This window comes from Ammospiza caudacuta, chromosome 5 (assembly GCF_027887145.1).
Source record: "Ammospiza caudacuta isolate bAmmCau1 chromosome 5, bAmmCau1.pri, whole genome shotgun sequence".
NCBI lineage: Eukaryota > Metazoa > Chordata > Aves > Passeriformes > Passerellidae > Ammospiza > Ammospiza caudacuta.
Window position 1 is genome coordinate 51,543,003 of NC_080597.1, and position 26,507 is coordinate 51,569,509.

Sequence of the window (26,507 nt, forward strand, 5' to 3'; positions counted from 1 at the left end):
CAGTCTTGTCTAGTTCATCAGAAAACTCCAAGATAATGGCACAAGGAAATACTTTCCCACTACATCAGTTATTTCCATGGACTTCACACGAGTTCAAAGCTACAGAGCAGCCACAGGTATTTATAATTTCTTACATCAGTAATTTAATCTCTATAGGACTAAAAAGGATTTTTACCTCCTTTGCTGTCACAACTGAAAATCACATGTATCCCTTCCTCAGCTTCCAAGAATTACTGCATGAGGCAAGACTTTTCAAAACTTGTTATAAGGAAATCCCAATCAGCATTTACAGAAAAGCTTACACTTGAAACTATTAGGAGCCTAAAGGGAAAAGCAGAGTAAACCAGAATGTCTTGCTTCCCCTTAAAAGTAAGTCATTCAGTCTTTCTTTTCATAGGAGTGTGAAGAAAAAGAAATTCATAGTGCATTTCATGGACATTTAAATATGATTTTTATCAGGTAACTCAATGGGGAGAACATTCATATATGTCATGAGATCCAGGCTTAAATCTTTCCTCTGAGAGACTGGTAAGAGGACATGAATATAGATCACACTTAAGAAAATTATGTGCTACTCAGAAAGCTTTAGAGCCACTTCTACTTTCCCCATGGTATCATGAATATTTTCAGATCATATACAAAGTTGAACAGTTGCTGCAGGGAAGTTGGAGAAGCCAAGCAATTAGTGTGCTCATCTGGGACATGCAAGACTGGCTGAAAATCCTTTTCCAAATCAGATCTCTGATTCCACAGATACAAAAATAGAAATGTGCTATTTTCCTCATAAAACTGATGCAATTAGGTGTGATGTCTATGCAGGAATATTAGGTTTTCCACTGGTTTTGAATTTAATATTTAAAACAAAGTAACCGGCTTCTAATTCTAAGAAAAAATATTTTACAGAAAATAGATTTTACAGCCAACTCTGCTCCAGATGTTACTGAAATCTGGTTTGTGTAATAATGACATTCCACAAATACCAGAAACTCTATGTAAGAAATAACAAAGCTACTAATTGCAGCAAAGCTTGTACAATTTGGCCTTTGCAATATTCATTTCATCCCTTACACCAGGCACCCAGGTGTTTTCCAGCAACATGATACCTTACACCAGCTGCAAAGACCAGTGGTGAATGGGAATTGCATCCACTACCTGCTGCTCCACTCTGTTAGATTGGAAATTCTTACAGAAAACACATTCCTGTTCCCACTCCAGCAAAGGATACTAAATTATCCATGAGAATGCACCCTTCCTTCCATTCCTGCACCACTGAGAAGAGGAATGGGGATGAACGTCTGTGCCCTGCTCCTTTTTGAACTTTATAAAAAAAATGACATTCATTTGACTTTATTTGATCATTTTTAGACACAAGCTGAGAGTAAGATGCGAGAGGATTCTGTACTTAAGAACTGCCATGAGTTCAAGCAGAAAAGGTAAGTTTTTGGCACTGGGGGATTGAGTGGCAAACACAAATGCTATAGTATGTCACTATGCATTTTACATGCAAGACACTCAAAGTACATTTTGAGTTCCTTTTCAGATTGCCACAAAAAATGGAAGATTTTTTTTTTCCTGAAGAATATTATGAACTATCTGATAAACTATTTTAGCAGGGGGACACAACAATTTGTGGGAACTAAAACATGTAAAATCTCCTGACTTGAAAGAAACTGTACAGGAATATGAAGAGGGAACAAGCTTGGAGAACAGACAATAGTCTGAAGCATCTTTGCTGTTGTTTTTACCATGCTTCCTTTTTAAGTATTTTCTAAGTATTCAAGGTGATTTGAAAAGGGCAAGTGTAATATAAACCCAAAAACATCAAGTTTTCCTACATCTGGCACATACCTACAACAGTTCCTAAGGGAGAGAAAAGACATCTCTCTCCTGTAATGCAAGGTGTTATCTTTTTTTGACAACAACAAGGTGGCAGCCAAAGCTAATGAGGCTTCAGAACCAGCCACAGAACACTACCACAGAAAAAGACAGCAAATAAAAAATAAAAAGTAGTGTAACAACAATATTTTCCATGAGGTGTCAGCAGAAGTATCTGAACATATTGCTAAAACCTTGCAAGTGCTTTTTCAGGCTGCTAAGGAGTCACAGGAGAAAGAATTTCATGTGTGTGCTATAAATAACCTTCCATAGTTTATCTTTCACTTGCTCAGTGCTGGAAGTGGCATTACTGCTCACTTCCTCCTTCTCTCTCCAGCCTTCACATTCACTGCTGGAGTTCTGTGCTGCTCTTCCCTCTTTGCCTCCCTTACCCTGAAAATTCTTTTCAAAATGCAGCTAATCTTCCATTTGCTACCTTTAGTTTCCAGCCTCCTGCAACATGTAAAAACATTCACATGCCACATCTTTCATGCTGAATATTCACATAATTTAGAATATTCAAATGTATCCAATGTCTCCTAAGAACTGCACGTTTAACTGTGAACTTTAATTTCATGAGAGAAGAATAGGATTAGCAATGTATCACAGAGTAAGCACACATTATATGGACAGTCAGAACAATGAAGAATAAATTTTTCTTGATGAATATGATTAACACACATTTAAGAAGCCAAACATTAAACTTACTCAGTAATGTGTCTATTTTCAGTACATGATTTTCATACTTATTGTCCAATAAGAGCCATGATATTCTAAACCTTAAATATATGCATATATTGGGCTAGATTCTATTATGAGAAAATAATCAAATTAGAAATGGCTAAATATATAACTTCAGTCTTGATAAATGAGCTTTTATGTGCTTCTTGGTTATGCTCTAAAGATAGCTTAACATACATTTTCAAGACAAACATTGTGCTTGAAATCAAGTTAAAGAAGCCTGCAATGCACAATACAGTTAAAGAAGCCTGAAGTCTGCTACAGGAAAGGCATTACAAATACAATATACTGAAACCTTGAAAATGAGATTTCTCTATGGGCATATTTCAACTAATTGACATTTCACAGGGAAAACCAACATTTGAATACAGGGACAATAGACTCATAAGCCTACATTTCAGGTTTCATTTCAAGTTTGACGGCCCCTTTGAATGACAGAATTCAGAAAAAGTTAGCAAGTTGATATTGAAAAAAGAAAACAAAAAACACAAATTCATCATCTCCTGTGAGTCAAACCACCATCTCCTAATAGCAAAGGTCAGTCGTGTCCCATTCCTTAAGTCTCACACCCCAACTTATCTCAGACAGTTCCAGTAACATACAGCTGACCATGGGGACTATTGGTAAATTCTGAAATTACGACTCTTTGCATTTGCTCAGGTGGAATGCAAAGCTACCAGCAGGAATGCAAATTGCACTTCCATTTTCTTCTGAAGTGTAATAGATGATTGTTCTGGTTTTGGCCATGAGGGGTGAGGTCTGGAGCCTTGTGGGCTTGTCTGGGTTGCTGTTCTAGAGCAGCTACATCATGGATGGTGTGGAAGTAAGGAACTCTGGCTTCCAGGAAGGAGAGGTCAAGACAGAGCCTGGAGGGAGGGGAAACTCATCCACCATTGCTGATTGTTGTCCTTGGTGAGCATTTGCATGTGAATCACCCTCTTTTGTACACTTTTGTTACTAATATTGCTGCTGATTCTGTTTCTTTCTCTTATCTCATTGCTCTTTCCAGTGAATTGTTTTTATGCCACCTCAGGATCTCTGCCTTTCGTATATCCCACCAGAAGGGGCAGGAGAGTGGTTTGCTTTTTAGTGTGAATACTAAACTGGGGAATACCATTCCTAAAACACGACAGCAATGTCCATGGCAAATTTTATACTCCTGGTGAAAATGTGAAGAAGAAATGTCAAGCAATATGGATCAATAATTTGATCAGCTCCAGAACTAAACAGAACTCCAGCAAGCTGTAGGTCTTCAGCACAGAATAAAAGTTTATATTATATAGCTCCTTGAAAAAAATTAACTTATTTTTGTTATTTTTAAATGCACACATGAACAGCAGTATTTTACATTTTCATCTGACTATTTTTCTCTATGTGCAAAAATGTTTCTTTCATAGATGTTAGTGATGTTAGTCTTTCTACAATAGAGCTATTTAATTTGCAAACTAAAAAACCCCTAAGAATGCAAACAGAAAGGCAGCAAATGACTCACCTGCATTGGAGCCTGTCAAGTTGTAACGTGCATTCAGCTTTTTAATGATATTTTCATGGATCTGATACCAGTCACTCTCTGTGTTGCACCTAGAAAAATTATAACTTTTTAAATTCTGAAATGGGAACACAAGTTCATCAGACCGACTTTCCAACATATCCCTAAATAAATCCTCTTTAGCTCATGAATCAACTAACACAGTGGGAGCTAACAAAGCCCCATGGAACCGCCTGTCTCAATGGAAACAGTGCCCTTGCCATTTGAGAGAGGCACCATGAAACACCTGCTTCCTGTGGCAAAGGATAGGAGAAAGATTGGAACAGCTATGCTGAGGAGCTCAGCCATGACCAAATTAATTTCTGTATAGATCTATCCTTCAGGGCTAACCCACACAGAAATCTGTCTTGTGACACTCCAAAGGAGACACAGGACTCAGAGATGGTCTTAGTAAACAGAAAAATCTGTGCCTCAAAGTTACTTAAAAAGGTTGTTATCTTCAGGAGGTAGTGAATGAAAGAGCAAATTACATTTCAGTATACATTTAGAAAATAGCTGGTTTTCCATAAGGAAAACCTGACTGTGATGAAAATCTGACTCTAATGATCTGATTTCTAGTGATAATTCTTCTTCCACTGTTTTTGTTATCTTAAATCTAACAGGCAAATTTTGTGAAAAACCCAAAATATATTTGGTAGACAAAACTAACAATTTGTTAACCAAGAGTGAACATTTATCTGACTTTAATGTTCTGGGAGTCTAAATAAGAGCCAGCCCACCTGCCCAGTGTTGCACTAAGCTGCTTTTCTGCAGCACGGATTCCAGCAGTTCTAATTCACTACAGATGTAGACAGAGGAAAGACACCCATGCCTTCAAGATTTGAGTGCTACCCCTGGGAAGGGCAGAGCTTTCTCACACACATGACAATACGTGTCCCAGACCACTCTACAAAACAGTTCTTACTCTAAAGTCCAAGATCAGCAGGAAGTTGCATGCAATAAGTTACTACTAGAAAACTGAACTTTCTGCCAATTGCTATCAGCCAAAATCCATTACCTAATCAAGCACTCAATTCTAAATCTACTTTTGATTTTTCATTCTCCAGCACTGTCTTCTATATTTTTGTTATTCCTATTATATAGTTGCTTCATTTCATAAAAAGATACTCTGCTGTTTTGTTTTTCTTTTCTGTAGCTACAAAGTACTTCCACTAGATCCCTTGGCAGCACAAGGCATTAAAATTAGTCCAAAAAGCACTTTATGTTGCCATAATAAGAGAGCTCCAGAATAATGTGAAAAATGCTGATATATACACAAATACCTCAAAGCATGTGACCTTTACCTTTACTATTATCCCACTTTATAAGCATACCTCTAGAACTAGCCAAAAATTCCACACTGTGATAGAAAAAAAGCCAAAAAACCTAGCAACTGTGCATTTTTGGAAAAGAAAGGAGATAGAGCTGTCCAGTCACACTGCATTTAACACCACTGATTCTGATGCAAATGACTCGAAGGTACTTTCAAAAATTAAGGAAAAAACATCTCTTACATGTATACTTTTAAGACAAGGTCATCCTTTGAATCTCCTGCCAGCAAATCTGCAATACTGAGGACTGCACAGCCAAAGGGCCGCCTGTATTGGACATTGCAGGCGTTTTTCTTTTCTCCAGCTCCCATTCGTCCTGCCAAACAAAACAGACATTTGGTGCATCACCCATGGAACTGTGTCTCTCCAAACCACAGGAGGGAGGCAGCAAGCAGTCCAGCTCAGACAACGCCAAGTGTGCTCCCATTGGGAAAATACCTGGTCCATCTCTGTGCTAGATTCAGACAGCAAATGGTACAGCAAGTCCACTAAGCATGTGGTGACCCTGAAAGGTCTCAGACCAGAGGTTCTGCTCATCCTCTCATGACCCTCACTCAGCAAACACCACTTTGTAACACCCAGTCATAGAATCCTCATGACACTATCAAATTAAATTTAGAGCTCAAACATGACAGAGTGTTCAACATTCACTGTCTGGTAAGAATTATTTTACTGCGGTTGTTGCTACCTATCCTTTATGTCAGAAGTGTGATTGAACCATTACCATTTGGTAATCAAACGCTCTTTCCTTACAGGCAACTGGAAAGCATGGGGATAATTGACCAGTTGCAGAAAAATAAAGAGATGAAACACAGAGAGAAAAGATGAAAAAGGGCAGAACAACAATTCATGGCAAGGAAAGAAAGAAGGCAGTCAAAGAAAAGAGATGCAAAACAAAATTTTTTTTCTAGCCTTTTTTATTTGATTTGAATACAATTTATCAATCTTCTCACTGTGTTCTGGCATTTGAAGCTGCCCTCTTTCTATCAATTCTATTCAATTGTGCACTAGCAGTTATTTATCTTTCCCACCAAGTCCTTATTTCTGTCAAAAACACCTATGGCTGCAGTTGCTGCAGGACAATGCCTCCTCCAAATATCCCTATGCGTCACAGCAGCTTGAAGAGTAATTGTTCATTTTCCCACCGCAAAGCAGATAAATGTTGCTTCAACTTTTTCATATTTCAGTGGTTCACATATGAACTTGACTGTGAATATATCTGAAACTTATACAACTGGAAAAATCCTACTCTTTAATATTTTTAAAACATTTATTCTTCTAACTGTACTTACATCAGAATTTACCATATATATTCTAAAATCTTGTCAAAAAACCAAAACACTGTATTTTGATGAAATACCAAATTAGCATAAAAATGCATGGAAAGTTATTTCTCACGGCTGTAAAATAAAGAAACAATTCAGTAACAATTTGTTACTTTATATCAAATTGTTTCTGAACTCAGCATAAGTTACAGTGACTACACCTCAAACCAAAATGCCTTTCAAAAATAGGAAGAAAAGTTATATTTAGTACAGCACCGAAGCAACTAGAGGCAGTTTACAAAGAAAACAATATATCTAAGAGGTCAGAAGCAGACCCAAAGATTATTGCTTCACATCAGTACAGCCCAGAGGACTTCTTAAAATAAGTACACAAGCATACACTTTTCTTCTTCTCCACTTTTTCTCTAGAGGACTTGATATCTGTCTATAGCATTAGAGATTAAAATGTTTATGAAATATTGTCCATTTTTCCCCTGTCCTCCTTTTTCAAGGAGTCAGGGAGAAGACAAAATTCATCTGAACAGTATCAGATATACATCAGATATTAGATACAATGAGGTACACTAAATGCCCAGACAAGCTTTTCTATGTTCAAAGGATGCTTGAAATTACACTTCAGAATAAGAATGGACTCCCCAATGACAACTCCATCATCCTAACACAGTTCATCTTTGACCCTTTCATTTTGTTTTGTGATAGCGACAAAGTACACTGCATCTACATTCAGTTAGCAATATACCTGATAAATAATGTAAAACAATGCTGAGAAATCCAAGCAATTTTTCCAACAAACAACAGGCATTTTCTTTTCCAAAAGTTTATTCAAAAATCGAGCTATTATAGCAAATCCAAAAGCTAGCCCCAAGCAGTTTTCTTTTATCTACTGCCAAATGTCTAACAAATAAAACATGATACCTACCTATTCGGATAATGTGCACAGTGATATAGATGTCCTTCCTGAGTTCACTGCTACCCAAATCCTGCACAAGATCAGAACCTCATTATTTATGACTCCTAATTAAAATGCAACATTTAAAGAGACCTGTACACGCTGCTTTCACTGTCAGTGAGTTCATTTATACAATATTAACAAATCACTTCAACACTTTAAATTGGCAGCCATGTGTTTAAAATGAGTGTCCTAAAATATCCTGGTTAGGATTTGCTGTAATGTAGCAAAATCAGTGGGAGGGCACACAGACTTGCTGTGTGCCTTGAAGAGCAGTGATGCATTTGTGCAATTCCAAATATTCTGGAAGTACAGAGAGTGCTGCACAAGCAATTGTTTGGGTGTAAAAAGTACAAGGAGGAAACATAGCTGGTCTTTGTTGCAGAGAGAATGACTGGTACATATGCCTACATGGAAGTTCAATGAGTGTCCACACACTGCCATAAAACATCCAAACTGGGGGTTCACCCATGCCCTTCAGCCCCTCAAACCAGCCTTTAGATTTGATGTTCATAGCAAGGTACAAGCTTAGGGAGCAGCCCTGAGTCAACCACACAATAACAATTTAATCCAACTTCTATTCTCAACATCCAGCACAAAAAAAAAAAAGATTGAGATGAGGAAGAACTCACCACAAAGAGAGAACAGTGTCTTTCAGGCTTTTCTGGACATTTTGGCAAACCATTTCTATTCAGTCTTAAAAAAAATCTTTCACTGTAAGAAAACAAATATGACAGATATGTTGAACAACACTACAGCAAAAGTAGATCTCATTTTGATCTTATTTCCAGATTCAACCTTTCTCAAGATAAAAACAAATGTATTAATTTCTTTCTGAAAGTCTCAGATGTATGAATGAAAAAAAAGGGAGATGCTAGTGAAGGGTGGTGATTAACTTAATCACCTAAGAAAATTACTAAAAACTCAATACAAAATAGGAGACTGATTGTCATTTGGAAGAATGATATTGTACATCCTAGTACACAGAGAAACACAAGCAATAAAATCCATTTATCCTAGAACTAAAATTAGATGTGTAGTAAGTTGGTATTGATTCTTGTTAAACAAATGTCAACATCGCCATGTTTGTATTCAACCAACATTCTTTTTCATATGTAGGATGATGATTGTAGGACACATTTTACTTACACAGCTCTGTTAAAACCTCTTACTACAGAACACTGATTTTCACAGTTTTATAAGAGTCTTAAAGTTCCAGCAGGGCAAATTTCATTTTTGAAATCCTGTTTTGCAATCAACACCCCACCCTGTGGGCTGTTAAATGCTACAGCTGATACAAGTATTAATACTGCTAGTAGGGAGATGCAGAGAATTCTTATTTCCAAATAGAAGAGGGCCCTAGAGCACACTGGAAGAGAAATTATTTTTTAAAATATTTCCATTAGATAGTAGGATTTAGGGATAAACTCTAAACTCTATGCAAACCTGGCAATTCTTGCATGGTAATATTATGAAAAAGGCAACCTTCCATGCTTTGGAAAATTTTCTCTAAGAAAATTAGCCTCACAAGAAATGTAACAATCATATTTCTGTAGTGAAAGATGTGGAAGATGGAAAAGGCAAGTAAGTGTTACAGACATTTCCTTTCAGCCTCTCACCCCCAGCAGGCCAGACACATGAGTCTGGATGTCCTGTAATGCTCAATCAGAAATAACATTTCATAAGTCCACATATATTTTTTTCTCAGCTGTATCCACATCTTCTCCTTATTCCAGAAGCTAAACATGGTTTACCACTGCTCTATATGAAGCATAGCTTTTCAAAACGCAGCTGGAAAATCACTAGGAATATGTTGGATAAGATCCATCTCAATAGACTAATTAAATCTTTATTTCACCAGCATTTGCCTTGTAGAAAATCTGCATTGATCACTCACAGAATCAGTCATTCACATTAAAAGGGACCTCAAAGGGCTTCTAGGTCCAAACTCCTGCTCAGCCTGGGGTCAGCTATCAGGACAGGTTAGCTTATCAGAGCTTTAGCTGGGCCATGGAAACCTTCAGCTATGGAAACCACAAAGACTCTCTGAAAAAAACCCATCCCAGTGCCTGACTGTCCTCAGCTTTTTCTTTACATCCAGATGCACACCTTGTTCAGTCTGTATCCCTTGTCTCTCACTGTCCCACCATTGAAATAGTCAGGTTGGATGGAGTGCTGACCAGCAGGACTCCAAGGCTCAATGATCCTGGAGGACTTTCCCAACCTTAATGATCCTGTGATGATGTCTCCACTTGTTGCAGAGGGGCTGAATTAGATGACCTTTAAAGGCCCTTTCTGACCCAAAACATTCTATGCATCTGAGATTATTATGTGATTTAGCTCCCCTCTAAACTGTTTCTTCTCCAGTCTGAACAAGCTCCACTGCCTCAACCTGGCCTCCCAGTGCAGGAGCTCCTGCCCACAAACAACATGAGGCTTTCTGCTGAATTCACTTCAGCTCATCAATATTGGTCTTGCAGGACCCAGAACTGGCATGGTCTGACCAACACTGAGCAGGGGATGATCAATTCCCATGAGCAACTGGCTGTGCTCTTGTTGACACAACCCAAGATGCTGTAACACTCTAGAGCACACTTCTTGAGAGCTATTTCTGGAGAACTCCCCATGCTTTTATGTGCCAGCTATCCAGGCTGATCAACTACATATTTAAAACTTTCCTAATCAGATTCTTTGAAAACTTTTATGCAATCCATCAGTACAGCTTTTTTATCAAACACAATAAAAGGCAGAACCTAAGTAACAGTAGAGTGGAGCTCACATACCAAAGTACACGAAAATGGTATTTTATCAACAAAATGCTATTTTTCTCATTCACTTTTTATGATACAGCAAACTTCTGCAGCTTAGGTCTCCATCAGAACAATAAAATTGAGTTTTAAAGTCTGTTCATGTAAGTGTATTTTTACAGAAAAACAAGCTGGTATTTTGCTGTTGATTTACAACTGGTTTCAAAATAATTATGCCTTTTCATTTAGAATTGAGTTAATTTGCAATATTGAAAAATACAGTAAAAAAAAGTGTAGAGCTTTGTTTATAGGGCTCACACAAAATTAGTGTACACTGAACAAGAATTATTAATTATATTGTCAAAGTAGCTAAAGTTTTAGGACCACATTATGTGTGGCACCACTCCAGACTGGATAGAAATGAAAAAGTCTGTTCCAGAAGTAACAGAGCTTCTGTGCACTTGGTATGTGTCAATAAAAATTTGGCTAGTAAAGGTGACTCCGATTTTCACCACTTTATCTTCAGGCTATATAGCAATTTGAAAGCAATTTGTACATACATACACATCACATCTCACTATGTTTTTGTCTTTAAAACAAATGTTAGATATGTTAGTTCAAAGAGAAATACCATTCATAAGCCATCTTCATAGTTTACCTGTTAACTGGAAAATACAGAACGCACTCCCAATTAAATGTATTTAAGTTTATATTCCACACAAACAAAGGCATATCTTTTGAAGGTTTCCTATTCACTATCTACTACAATACAAAATTTTCAAGCTCTGCTTATACTCACAGATCATGAGATTATGATTCACAACACAACTAAAAGCCAAAGACTTGTGTCATGCCACAAAGAAATACACTGATTGCAACAGATATGTAATGGCTATGCAGATCTACTTTCCTCATTTGCAATTGAAATTTTCTTTCACTGAAGCAGAGTGAAGCAATGAAAAAAGCAAACCAAAAACAACAACAAATCTTAATCCCTGCTTGGTGCTTTATCATAGCTTTTTTTTTCCACTAGAAACATATGACAGAACCAGTTACACCTCAGGTTAAAATGGTTATCTTTGAACATTTCCAGGGAGCAAATGCAAGCAGTTAGACTTGCGAGATTACAAGACCAAAATGGCAGTGTTATATCTACGTACATAGAGCATGGGTATTTATATACCATTTCAAGGGATTTCTGTAGAGACCAGCAGGCTGGAAAAAGTGCTAAAGAAAGCAAACAGCCTTCATCAAACAAAATGAAGACAGACTTCCCAGGATCTGAAAGCTTGGCATCAAACAGCAGTAAAAATCTCAGAGGGTTAAACCTAGAGCTAGTATGTTACTGCACAGCAGTTTTCTCAGTCACACATACATAGATACAGCAAATATACACAGCAGTACCACACAACAGAAATACCTCTTCTTTGTATTAAGACAACTTGATTTCAATTTAGACTACAACAAGCTTTTCAAGAGCACCAATCTCGCCACTTAAACATGCCGTACACATTTAAACTCAGCTGTCTTCCTACTGAAAATAAGGAAATAACTAATGCTGGAGAGATTAATTTAAGAAGGTCAGCAAGGGATTTTTGTACTGTAACTTCTCATGCATTAGCAGAGTAACAACATGTTCCAAATCTGCAAGCTTAACAGATGCATTTTAAAGGAACATGGCTGAAAACTGTTCTATTTTCATATGTGACCCCTATTTCCTTAGTATTAGCAGGAAAATATTACCAGTCACATGGTACCAGTCTAGACAGATTGCTTGCTCTATGATTTATAAACACACTATCAAAAATAAAAAATCTGGCCAGATTTATACCACATGGCATATTCTTGTGGCAAAACTATGACATCAAATAGTCATAATTCTCAGTACAGCTCCACTTTCAGACATCTTTATAAATGCTCTCTACTTGAAAATAGGTTACAGTGATTTCCAAAGTAAACAATGAGGAACAATAAGAGAATTCTGCCACATAATTCACCACCTCAAGTTTATTACATTCCAGAACACTGTCAATGGATGTTCAATAGGAACTTGAATCTGAATTGACTTCATTTACAGCTAAAAGCTCAGTGGTTTCGTAAAACCCAGATCAGACACAAAACGTTACCCTCACATTTAGTGGTGAAATACAGAAGAATGTTGTACAACATATCTTAAGTTACTGAAAGATCATAAAGTCTTCAAGTATATCCTTAACCAGAGAATAACTGAATGATAAACGTGCCAACATGACTTAGCAGTACCAGCTGATTCACAGTAAGTCAGGTCCTGTATTGCATCTGTTATGTACTTAAAAAAACATTCTCAAATTTCTCACTGTAAAATACAAGGCAATGAGCAAAGGGGGACAGAAAAGGAAGAATGACTACTATAAAAATGTCAGCCAATTTCAGATAAAGATCAAAGCAAAAATACCAACAAAAAAACCACAAAAAAATCTTACTATGGTACGTCGAAGCTTATCTTTCTGTACCCTAGCCATGCTGACAACACGAGGGAAGAAAAAAGCATTCAAAGAATGTTTATAGATTTATGCAGCGAAGCCTAATTTCCCTTGGCTAGCTGTACAGTTAACAAGGAAAAAAGAAAGCAGAAAAGGGGATTGGAGGAAAAGCAAAACAGATTTACATAGTTAAATCAAGCTCATGCTCTCATCCTCTTTTACCTCTTTATTAACTGAAAATAGCCTAGAGAAATTAGTTTTTTTACAGATTTTATGAACATAACCTATATTATTTTAGATATTTGCACCTGTATTTTAAATGAAAGATGGCATCATACATTTCTTAGAAGAGCTAGACAGCAGTAACTTTAGATTACTTTTCATGACATACCAGGAGCCAGAGGAAGATGACAGTTTTAAAACAGAAAAGTGTTTTTAGGAATTTATCAGCATGTATTTACAACTAAAGAAAAAACATATACCAGAAGCTGAAGCCTTCACTGATCTTAGTCTGCCACCAGGGATAAACATTTTGCATCACAGCATTACCAGCACACAGACCTACAGATCCTTTAAGCTGAATTACAGTCTTGATTATTATCCTAGTCAATGACTGAGCTAACAGCATGGATACAAGCAGATTTGCAGTATCTTTCCCCAAAGATTAAGCCTGAAGGGAGCAGGAGAAGTTGGTAAAGTGAAGGGAAAAAACAGCATTTAGGAAAATTCCCCTTCCTCCAACACCTTCTGGCTTCCTATGTATTCAACACCATTTGGAGGTTTACAAAGAGCAAGCCTGTATTTTGTGTCAATCCTAACATGCTTTTTGCTGGTAGCCAGTGCGACTGCAATATGTTCCTCATGAGATGATCTTTAAACCAACTATACACACACACATATATACACATACACACACACCACTGGGGCTCAAAATAGCTCACAGTTACTGAAATCTAGATCTTTAAATCTAGTGCACACATGTCATGGCTGGTTCACATGTTCCTACTCCAACACCACATTATTTCTGAATGTAGCTAATTGTTTAAGCTCCACCAGACACATGACAGGTCACCTCTTCCAGGGTTTTCATCATCACATTTAAAAAAGAGTTATTTCTCCTGACAGCTTTCAATTTTTACAACAGAATCTGTAAGAGGGTTATTTGTTAACGCATTTGAGCAGCATAATTGATACCACGGGTTCCTCTTTGTGTTTATCTACTTTAAATATGTGTCTATCTATACACAAGCTCAGATCAAAGATCTATATCAGCTAGCATCCTTAGTCCAACTACAGCAAGTAGAAGATATTTGAGAAAGAATCTTTAAACAGTGGATAAGAGGGTGGATTTGTTTCACTGAAAATGGCTCTTTGTGAGAGGAACTGAACTACATCATGAAATACAATTAATTTATAACACACCCTCACTCCTGGGAAGGCTTATGGAAGGTGTAATTAAATGGGGCTCTGTCTACCCATAAAATGCAAAACCAAACCTTCTCAGAAGCATTTTCTTGCCAGACAAGACTTGTAGGGTTTTTTTAGGAGCTTATTCATACCACATCTACCTCATTTTATTTATTCACAAATGCAATTTGTTGTAAAATCACATGCAGCAGCTCCCATACACAGGCTGAATAGGACAGTTTAGGCCATCAGGCCAAAGAAACACACTTGCTGAAACATCAGTTCCTCAAAAAATACTTGAATTAGCCTGAATAAAAATGTTAATTCTCTTGCAATTCAAGAATGGCCAGTATTTAAAGGGCAATTTATCAAAACTGTCTCATTAATGACAACAAATTATACAGCACTGCAAAAAGTCAGATAAAATGAATGGTTCATAGAAGTGCTGTGGTTTAACCCCAGCCAGCAGCTCGATCACCAGCTCACTCCCCCACAGTGGGGTGGGGGACAGGATCGGAAGGGTAAAAGTCACAAAAGTTGTGGGTTAATGTAAAGGCAGCCTAACACATAAAGCAGAAGCCACACATACAAGTAAACAAAGCAGGGATTCATTCACCACTTCCCGTGGGCAGGCAGGTGTCCAGCCTTTCCCAGAAAAACAGGGCTCCATGACAGGTAACAGTGAGTAAGGAGGATGAATGCCATTACTCCACTGCCTTTCTTCTCTTCTTCCCCCAGCTTTCTATGCTGAAATGGTGTGTCCATGTCATATGCTGTGAGATATCCACCCCTGTGTCTGGGTCAGCTGGGATCAGCTGTCCTGGTTGTAACCCTTCCCATCTCCTTGTGCACCCCCAGCCTCCTCACTGGCAGGGTGAGGAGCAGAAAAGGACTCAACCTTGTATAAGTTCTGCTCAGAATAGCTAAAACATCCCTGTGCTACCAGCACTGTCCTCAGAACCAATCCGAAACACAGCCCCACACCAGCTACTGTAAAGAAAATGAATGTTACTTCAGCCAAACCAGCACAAAACGTAAGTATTACTGAAACTATTAGAACCTCTTACAAAGCAGGTTTGATCTCCTGGTGTTGTGGGTAACCCAAACCATCATTGCATTCCTGGGGTGGGCACCATTTGGAAAGCCTCAGATGCCATTTTCCCTTTGTGTCCCTACACGGACAGCAGTGGGGGCCACCATCTCAGGAGACGGTGGTACCCCACCAGTTTGGGTTCATTCCCCCTTTATTCCCCCTTCTGTGATTTAGCAATTTTGTATCTAGTGATTATTTACTGAGGGTTTTTTTGTTGCTGTTCCACTTGTTAGTAAACTGTTACTTCATCACTGATACCAACTCACACTTCCTCCTTATTGGTGGAAAGGGATTGGTTAAAACTCAGGGGAGGTAAACTCATTTTAGAGTGGACACCTTAGATTGTCTTAAACCAAGATACCCAGCAATGAAGGTTAATTTTAATCTGTAGAAAATATCTTTTTACAGAAACTACCATAAAGCCAAATATTTAGCAGGAGGATACAATAAACATTCCTTTCAGGCATCTCCTTCACACTAGATGAATCCTATCTACTTATACTATTGCTGTTAATGAATATGTAAAACTGAGCTATGAGTAAAATTAGTCAATTGTGAGGAAGAAAAAAAACATATATTTGCTACTGATACTGGTATCCCTGCCCATGGCAGAGAGGATGGAACTATGTGATCTTTTGGATACCCTTCCATGACTGTATGGTATCTGAAAACTAAAAAATTAAAATACCAATAAGTACAAAGCAGAAACAGGACAGACCTGTAGAAATATTTGTAACATACCAACCCATTGATTTTGAAATTTCTCATTGGTCCTGGTAGCTCCTGTCAGGAGTTTCTAAATCCAAAACAGATTTCAGGTCAAAACCTGGAATCAGACTTAGGGAAAGAAAAGACAAGCAAGCTTGAATACCCATGGGATACGTAAGAGCTCAATTCCTATGTTTGATTATGGAATGCTGATTACATTACAGGTCAGTATAATAGCTACAGTAACTGTTTTGCCATGTAAAACAACAAATGACAACGTGCTACACAGGGCACACAGACTGACTGGGCCAGTGCTTCCATGCTCCTGCCTGTGGAGGAATTCCACAGCAGGCACAGACAGTACTCTCAAGCAAAGAAGCAGAATTCAATTGAGGCACATCCTTCACTTTTCTAGTTTGACTGGGACCAAGAAGTAATCTTTTTGCCAATCTCCACTGGTAATTCCCACTCCAAAATATCACCACATCTAAGATCCAAGCAGAAAGACTTTTACTACTACACTACTCCTCCCAAGAAATGGTTAACAGCTTCTATATGACCTGACTATATTTCCTGCTCACAATGAGTAACTGGAAAAAATAAGTATATTTTCTGAGGGGAAACTTTTTAACTTTCTGGAACTTCAGCTTCTTTTTAAAGGTGCTTTTTGTAAGCCAAATTATAGCTGTACTAATATATTCTTGTCCACAAGAATGTGCATATTACCATATATCTTAAAGCTAGTAACAAAATAATTAAGCCTACTTAAATACTGTGTATATATAAGCATATATCAATATATAGGATATCATTTTAAAAAATAGTAACCACATTCAGCAATGTATACACCAAGTAAGCCATCTAAAGGGGTATTTTTATTCCAAACGCATAAAAGATTGGTACAAGAGTAGCGGCTGCTCTCTTGTCAAAGTGACCTTTACGTATTCTTGAGGTGTTTTAACCTTCCTGCTAAAATTCGGACTAACTCTTGAATTCGCAGGACACAAATAAAGCTGGGCTGGTTTTGTTCAATTTTTCCTTCTAAGGAGCAGCAACGTGACAAGAGCAGTAAGTGACTAAACTACAATGGAGGACTCCTTTAAGCATCTGCTAGCCAGAAAAACCAAGATGCTTCATCTCTCCTGCATCTATGAGGCATATATACATATATATAAATACGCACATGCATTGATTTTCTGTAATTCCCTGTAGCGCAGTTTTAATACTGTGCAAGATTAGATATTTTTGTGAACACAGCACAGGAAATTGAAAACAACACTGAACTACCCTAAGCTGTGACCCACTAGGAGTGCAATCATGCTTTTGTGGAAATACTGTAACAGAAAAGTAGCTCTGAGCTAATTCATGGGGTGTTCCCTTTATCAGAAAGGCTGCTAGTTCCTTTATCTTAAATCCCTGCACTGCTTAGCAGGCACACCTGCATGGAAAAAGTAAGGATCCAAGAGTACCTCAAGGCAAAAAGCATCCGTGGATAATGTGGAAGTATCTGAGGAATAATTTCTAAGGAACAGTATGAATGAAGGTTAAACACACTAAAAATAGTATTTTATGGGAAATAAGTGGAGTAGATTATCACCTAATGATAGATTAAAAATTCTAGGGAGCACCGGGATTGTGCTCCTAATATAACGAATTCATATTGCTGAAAAAGTACAACAAAGTCCAGCGTGAGCTCTGCCTTTAGTCATTGTTCACACCTCCCAGAAATTCTGTGCTATTGGTACCAGTTAATTATGTCTGAGGCACATTTAAAACACATTCTTAAACAACTCAAAAATACCACATACACTTTTTTTTCCCCCCCCAGAATGATACTAATTCTCATAGATAATGCTAGAAACAAACCCCTGTCTTTATGCAGGGTTATTTATTAAAATAGAGCCCCTGAATTTCCATGACATTCAGAGACGCAATGTGGTGCTGCGTCAACCTTAAATATCAAACAATCAAATATAGAAAAAGAAACCATATGCAGAAGCAGAAAATCTTAATACCAACTAATGTGTATGCATGTATGCTCATATATTAAAATTTTTTCACCATCTCTCTCCAGCTTTTGTACTTGAGATACATTGCACCATTTGAAATTATTTCCAAGTCTGGACTTAAAGTGTCCTCACAATTATTTTCCATACAATTTGCTTTCATCTCTGATGTCAGAATGAAATAAAGAAACAAGAGCAGTAAAAGAAGATGGAAAGTGATAACAGACTCACACATTGTAGACCTGGGCATCTTGATAGACACCAAGTCAAACGTAAACCAGAAATGTGCCCTTGCAGTAGAGGAGGCCAGTTATATCCCAGGGATGCATTAGACAGAGTATTGCAGCAGGATGAGGGAAGCGATCCTTTTCCTCTCTACTCAGCACTGGTTATACCCCACTTGGACTTGATTAAGGACGGGATAGAATGCTCTGACAGCTGGGTCTGTTCAGTTTGGAGAAGAGAAAGCTCAGAGGGGATCTTATGAATAAATTGGAATATATCTAAAGAGAGGGTGCAAAGAGGACAGTCAAGCAAACTTCAGTGGTTCTAAGTGAGGCAATGGACATAAACTGAAGCATAGGAGGTTCCCATTAAGCATCAGGGAACAAATTCTTCCCTGACAGAGGTGTCTGAGCACTGGCACAGGTTGCCCAGGGATGTTGTGAAATCTCTGTCCTTGGAGATACTCAAGAGCCATCCAGACATGACTCTGGGAAATCAGCTCTAGAGTAGTTAGACCAGATGACTTCTGGACTTTCCTATGAGCTCAACCATTCGATGATTTTGTGATTATGTGCAAGTACCACATACAGGCAGCCCAGACAGCCAGCTAGGTCATTTGGGTCTTTATGGAAATATGTTTTTCTACAGTCTTTTCCATCTTGCACCTCTGAAAGTTAGCAACTGCCATGATGCAACATTCTGCCACTTGTGCGCTTCCCCAGAAGTTCCAAATAACTACAATTAATGAACTATCCCTCACAACAACATGTGACATGTTTTTTGTGAGCCAGAGGGTCAAACTTGAAGGTACTGTACCTTTTTATCAACTTCTGTAGTCTTGCACTGAAGTTGCAAGGCTACAGCTTCACAAATACGATCTCCATCTCCTTTGTGGTCTAGAGTTCAACACGATTTAGAAGCAACAAAGAATTTATTTGAGCCTCCTGCATTTAGAGTGCTGATGTCTGGAGTACTGATTCTAAGTAAACGAGGTACTGAAAGTCAAGTGTAACCCATTTCTGTGCTTAAAATAATATTGAATCATTGAGCTCCTTTAGAAGAGAGATCATAGGGATATATTAAGACATCTTGGGCTGTTAGTAGTGAACCTTCAGGCTAGAGAAAATGCATTATTAGCTTGACTCTAGAGGTATCCAAGCCCTGTCTTTGCTGTTGCGAATGGTAATAGTGAGTTGAGTAAACTTTACTCAGAGTGATGGCTAAAAGAACAGTTCTTTGAGATGAGCAGCTCTCAGGTTTGAAGATGCTGATGGACATTGCAAAATATGTCTTTAAACATTCTCTTACTATACCAAAATCTTTTTAACATTGTTGTGGAATGAGGGGGAACAATGACAGTATGCTTTTTCAAAAACCGTTGAATAAACAGTTGTGTTATGTTGTTTTATAAACAGTTGTGTTATGCTGTTTTAAAAACTAGAACACCGAGTAGTGAATATTTTGACTAATTAATGTGGATTTTAGCTTTTGGCAAGTGATTTCACTGAATTAAATGAATAAAAAATCTGAAATAGGAAAGGGCTAAAAAGATTGATGATGTGGGTGTCGCTAAAAGGGTGACATTGAGAGTACAACAAAGGAAGGGTAATCTTATCCTTTGGTATGGTCTGGAGTTTACACAATCATTAAGGATATAATCAAAAGCTCACAAAAAAAAAAAACCAAACAGTTTGCTTTCACTGGCCTTGGATAAACAGCCTATTCTCTTTGTGGTGTTTAAGAATCTCTTCTCATTTGAGGGCAATATGATAGTTACAAACAAGGTTGTTCAAGGTGATAGCAAAAGGAGGATTAGCATGCCAACTTATCTCTGCTCCCCACACAGATGGGGCCAGAGGCATCAATCATTTCTGATAAGATGTTCATATCATATTGACACAGACACAAAATGTATATCAATGAAAGAAAATCTCAACAGGCTCCATCTAACTGAAGTGCTGCCTTGAAATTTTCCCACTAATAGTACTGCTATTTGGAAAAAAAGAAAATGTTTTAGAATGCTATCTAAGAACTATGGGTCACATTACAGATTTAAGAATTTCTGCAGCAGTATGTTGGCATAAGACAGAGGCACAAACTCTACATAAATGTAAAGGTCAGCAAAGCAAGCGGGACTCTGAGCAGGAGATGATGCAGCATTTTTATGCATTCTCTTCAATGCCAGGAACAGGGGCCACAGCCTGAACTGAACAAATGTAGGCAGCAGCCTTAACACCTTCCATTCCCTTTTTGTAATACACTACCCAGTTTTGCTGGTGTTTTCAAAATTCTCCTGAAAAAAAACCCCGGCAAGATCTCTAGATGGTAATGTGATACATATATTAATACAGCCCTATGGCATCTGCACTGGAAAGGTGGGAATTTCAGAGGACATGGGGATAACTTGATTTTCTGAACACAGTCATCTGGTAAATATTATCCTTGGGCTTTTTGGCTTTGTTTTTTTATAGCAGCAGAATATTCTTATAGCAACAAATAAAGTTAACACTGCCTTGGTGAATAATGTACATTGTCTAGAAAACAGCTAAGCTCTTATTTTGTCCCTTGCCACTTGTTAAACTGATTCTATTAAAAGCTAATAAGTGAGATATTTCCAGGATCTGATAAGAAAAAAAAAATCTATATTTTTGATTAAATGATTGGTGTTCTTAGAGCTCCAGTGTAAATGGGCCCCCTGGCTATACTAAGGTCATCATTGCTGAAAAAAAATGCTGTATTGAGTAGCTGACAGTACATCTGTACAGAAAGCACAGACTGCCATCATAATCTTTAATTTCTTTGAAAAAGTACCGCTACAAAATTTGTAACTGTGTAACCGCTTGAAGTATTTATCACTGGCTTTTTAAGTGTGATCTTACTGCTGAAAGAAAAGTTTGTTTCACTAACTTCTGTTTGGGTAAGAGAAAAAGATATCCCCAAAGCCAACAGTCATCACCACACCCACTCTTCAGTACTCTTAAAGCTGGGACTCTGTATATTCACCTTCATATTCCAAGGAATAGAAAAACTTCTAAAACTTCACAAGTGACCACACACACTACAAGGGATGCTAATAAAAAACATCAGAACACAGGATTGTTGCAGTGTGCTGAAATGTTGCAATCAGATTTCCAGTTTTTTTGAGCTGTAACAATGGCCTACCTCTTACCTAAAGTTATTGTTTCTCATTGCTTGCACTCAGAGTTCCCTAATCCCTTTGAACTCTAAATTGTTTTTGCAATGTGATTGTAAACAATTATGTCCCAAAGCACAGCTGAGTTACTCTCTTTTACAGAACTTTCCCCCATCCAAACTATGATCCTGCAATATCCATCTTACAAGCACTATTTTATGATCTACATGATCAAGTTGAATTAGGTGCTTTTGAAGACAATCTTCTGATCATCTCCACATTTTGATTCACAAGCCAGAGCTATGAGTCCAAACTAGAACATATGCTGCTGCCACTCAGTCCACACAACCACAGATTTAGTCCACAGTAAACATTTACACATTAACATTGAGTCTAGCATGAAGTTCTGCTCTACAAATCCACTCCTACAGGATGGCACTACTTGCATAAGTAAACAGCAGTCTTGGACTTGCAAATTGTTGATTTGCTGACAACAAAATTAGATTCTATAAAAGCAAATCATCAAGGCTCTTTACCACATTGGTAAGTCCTTCTGATTTTGCTTTTCTCAAACATTTGTGCAACATACATGATTCCAGAACAGATTTTATAAAAGCATTTCTTTACCAGCGTGAAGCACCAGTACAGACCCCCACAGAGTATGTTTGAGCTCATATACTTTAGGAACCACTTCAAGTAGACAGCAAAAGCTCAGCAGTGGCCAGAAAAATAGGATTGAACTAAAAGACAAATCTCATGAGATGTGACCATGGATCTCTTTCATTTTCCAACTACAGTAACAGGACCTCTCTACAACTGCACATGCCAAAATGCTTCCTTTAGGATTCTACACTAGTGAAATTACTTATAAAATTTAGGTGTCATCATTAGAGTATTTTACTTTCTTAAAGTAAAAGTGTTTTGGTTCTTAAAGAACCAAAAATACCCAAGGAACACAAAAACTGGGCTTCTGAACTTAACAGAAATAAAAGAGGAACAGAAACACATGATTAGAAGATAAAACAGCACATAAGCCAAAGAATTTTACTGGAAAAAGCCAAACGGTTGTATCATGTTAAAGCAGTGCCACTCACACTTGCTCTACCCCACTCAGGGGCAATTACTGTTCTAGCAAAGCAGCAGGAAGGGGAGAAAAATAGAACATGATACAAAAACAAACCAGGGAAAACTCCAGGAACCATCAGGGGCTGACTTCAGCTGTTTATTGCTAATTTAAGCAATAGCAAAAATTATTCCTAGCAGCTAGTTTAGCCAGAAAATATGGATATATACATATGCATACAGATCAAGTGAAATTAGCATGCACCAATTAAGTAGAAAATGAATGACTTACAACTGTAGCCTTAACAAGCATAAGCATGTCATGAGTCAGATTTAACTACTTGACTTAAATACTGACAGTTTTTGTGCTTCCATAGAAGTAAATAGTCAAATTCAAACAAAGTCTTTTAAAGTGGGAAGGCCCATATTAGACAATTATTTTAATATAGGAACAGTCTGGAAAATAATATTATTATTGTTTATTAACAGGAAGAATAAAGTCACAGATAAATCTGAATTTTATTATTACCCCTAACAATACAATCCATTATTTTGGATGCCAACATATTTAGAAATAGTTATTTTTAACAGCTATTTCCAGCAACAAAAGAACAGTCTGGAGAAAAGTACAGTCTCATCCTGTCCCAAACAAATGGAAAATTATCCAAAAAGAGTATTTACCTCTAGATTAGTAAAACGTATAGAAAACCATTCCTATGGCCCAAAGTGGGTGCTGATCTCACTAAGTTAGGTGTAAGCAAGGCATAACAACTCATATGAATCCAGAGAAATCTTTAGACACAAAGTCTGAAAATAAAAAAACCTTGAAGCATCTCTGATTTTTTTCTGTCACTATCTGATACCAGATATCTGCTCTGGGGAAGTTACTAATGCCTTTCAAAATCAGTTTTTCACATCTCATGAAAAGCCTATTATCTAATTCTCAGTACATATTACAAAAATTATGAGCATTTATACATGCTGTTAAAGATGAAAAATATTTAATAGAGAGTTATCTAGCTATAAATATACTTAATTTTTTTTTTTTATTCATAGAATCACAAAATGGTTTGGGTTACAGCACACCTTAAAGATCATCTAACAATGATCTATTCAAAACACTAAAGGAATACTAAGAAGCATTATCAAAACCAGAATAACTAGGAAATGATTTTATGGCTTTAGTTTCCATCTCTTTACATATTTTAAGAGCTGGTATCCCAAAGATGCACTGGTAGGTCCCACAATGAGAGCACTAATGCTTATGTTTAATTAGGAGAATATTCCTTAACCATATACATTGCCTACCACAACATATCTGCTCTACTTAAACTAAAAAAAGAAACCACCACATACTGAAAACAGTAATTTTGTATACATATATATATTTTATCAGGTTTTTTTGATCTGACTATCCTAAATCCTTTGCATATATTTAAGAGCAAATTCAGGGTGTTTTTTCCTATAGATTACACTCTAGAGGGCTGATGTCAAAAACTCAGATAACTAATACTGAGAATTTATATCCTGTATGATTTCAATATCAACTTCTTCTGAACTTGAAGCCTCAAACTTTACTGAGATCTAAAGTAGTGATACAGAAAACAAAAAGTAGTAGACTAGATTCAGATCAAAATTACTTCAGGACACACTGAGCAGCTCCTTAATCACTACCATCTATGGATCCTAAGGAGCTTTCCAAAATGTCCTAAAGAAGGTGCAGACATTTCACCAGCTGAATTGCTTTCTAGGCTTTGCTGACTCTAACTAGCAACTAGTTACTGGAGATGCAATTCACACAAAGATCTTAAGTTTAGACGTCTTTGGGGCTGGATTCCAATCCTAAAGTCCACTGATTCATCATTCTGAAATCAGACAAAAAGGAAAGCATTGGTTCTATGTCTTAATCTTGACATTTACTTGTGACTGCAGAAAGATACATCCATCTACACAGATTCCAGAGGTGATGCTGGTGGTCTGCTCCTCCCCCTGCCATCCACCTGAAGACGTACTTCATTTCAGGACTAATTCATGTCTAGCGATGCACAACTACTCAGGGGAACAAAAGATGATGAAGAGGAGCAAATTCTGAATTTAATTATAAAGCACTTCGGGGATTTTCCTTTTTTGTTTTTTTAATAAAGAGGAACAAAAGTGCAGTGTAGGTGAAGAATAGATTTATATTAGTAGGTGTGGTTCTTTCTTTAAGAGAAAAAAGACGCATGCCCGATTTCTCACTCTGCCTTTGAATATTCAAACTTACACCTCCTATCTGCCAAAGAATCTGAACTCTTAAGCCACAGTAATCTATATTATTATATTTTACAAGCCATAAAAGGAATTAAAATTACTACTGTTCTCCTTTTCCTCATCTGCTTGTCTCTACAATGACAAACAGTACCTACATTGCTTCATGTTAGATTACACTTCTGCCAAGAATAATTACTAAATGTAGCTCCTGTGGCAAAACATATGGGTCACAAGAATTAGAGAGAAGTTTTGTGCTGATATTCAGGCGCATAGCTTTCAATTTGATATCTAGTTTTTTTCCACTTTATACATCTGTATTCTTTTAATCTGTTTTTAGCAAGTAATGATACAATATTTCCTTATTAGACACTCAATTCTGGTCCCACTAAGCCAACACAAGAACTGTTAACACACTGTGCTTTCTCCTCATACCTTGGTTTGCCTCAGTTGTTACAGAATGCTTTTTTTCAGAGAGAATCTATAACTGTACAAGAAAAGATTTAACTATCTTTCATTGCTCAGTGGATATTTTCTAAGTCTGATAATTTCTTAATATTGCACAAGAAAATAGTTTTAAATTGCTTATTATATTTATTATCGTTTAAAATGGGCTAAGTAAAATCCTATTCTTGTGCTATAATACAAAGCTCAGCTATCAAACCATGCATTCCCTACGTTATGAAGTACCTTCCTTTCACCTGACTTTCCAAAGCATTGACTTTTCCACAGGGCTTTTTCTGGCACTAGTCTGGACTGGAAATATTATTCCTTTTTGGAGAGACTTTCCTCATCTCAGTATCCACAATTGCTATTCTGTTTACTGTGATACTTGAACAAATATTGCTGTTCAAACAGTTGAATATATGATACTGATAACATAAAACCAACAAAAAGCTGTGGAAAAAGATATCCAATCAATGGAAGAAGTAAACAGACAATGTTTTTTTAGTCTTCCAACCATCTTTTAAAGCTGCTATTTTCAGTGCATATACCTGAGGATAGAAAAAATAAGATAGATTTATTAGAGATAGATATATTGATGTACAAAGAGCTTACAATTGCAGGTCCACCTGAGAAGAAGCTAAGTTAGTTTTAAAAAATTGTATTATTAAATTTGAATTCTGTACTCTCTCCAACAGAACTCTTTAAGAGGCTACAAAGCTGACTTATGTCAACTTATATGAGGTAGACCATGAACACTCTATTATGCATTCAAACAGTCTCATTAAAATAAACAGGATTACCCACCTGAGGAAAGCTTGGTACACATACAGTTGTTGCAAAATTTAACATATAAAGTAGCAAAGTCCAAAGAAATAAAGTCCAAACAATTCTAATAATATAAGCAATGATTTGGAGAAATAAATTTTAAGTCATTTATATTCATATATCTTTACCTGGGCTAGTAAAAAAGTTTCATCTGTTCTTTTCATTACATTATTCCACAGGACCAAAAACAATGACTTGGGAAACCAATGGACAAATGACACAGCTAGGTTCTGACAGATCCTAAGGTGTAAGGATCTATACTACAGTACACCCAGCTTTTGACAAGCCCTTTTGCTAGAAATGAGCAGAAGAGTCGAGTGTCCATCCTCCTCAGCTCCACTGCTGCCCGTAGGCTTTGGCATCACTGCAGGGTGTGAACTGTGGGGGCTGAGGACACTGACTCCTCTCATGCATCAGCATCCTTCTGAGGAGATT

At 37.2% G+C, this 26,507-nt stretch overlaps 1 protein-coding gene across 1 annotated transcript in view; it reads right to left on the bottom strand.

Annotated features, from left to right (window-relative positions):
• The window catches only part of DOCK4 (dedicator of cytokinesis 4), a 224,171-nt gene that overhangs the window by 104,536 nt on the left and 93,128 nt on the right, over positions 1 to 26,507 (bottom strand). Inside the window, exons 9-12 of the mRNA XM_058804667.1 lie at positions 8,343 to 8,424; positions 7,681 to 7,741; positions 5,659 to 5,791; positions 4,109 to 4,197 (exon numbers count right to left, since the gene is read on the bottom strand). Coding sequence (XP_058660650.1) covers positions 4,109 to 4,197; positions 5,659 to 5,791; positions 7,681 to 7,741; positions 8,343 to 8,424 — 365 coding nt within the window. The remainder of the gene's footprint in view (positions 1 to 4,108; positions 4,198 to 5,658; positions 5,792 to 7,680; positions 7,742 to 8,342; positions 8,425 to 26,507) is intronic.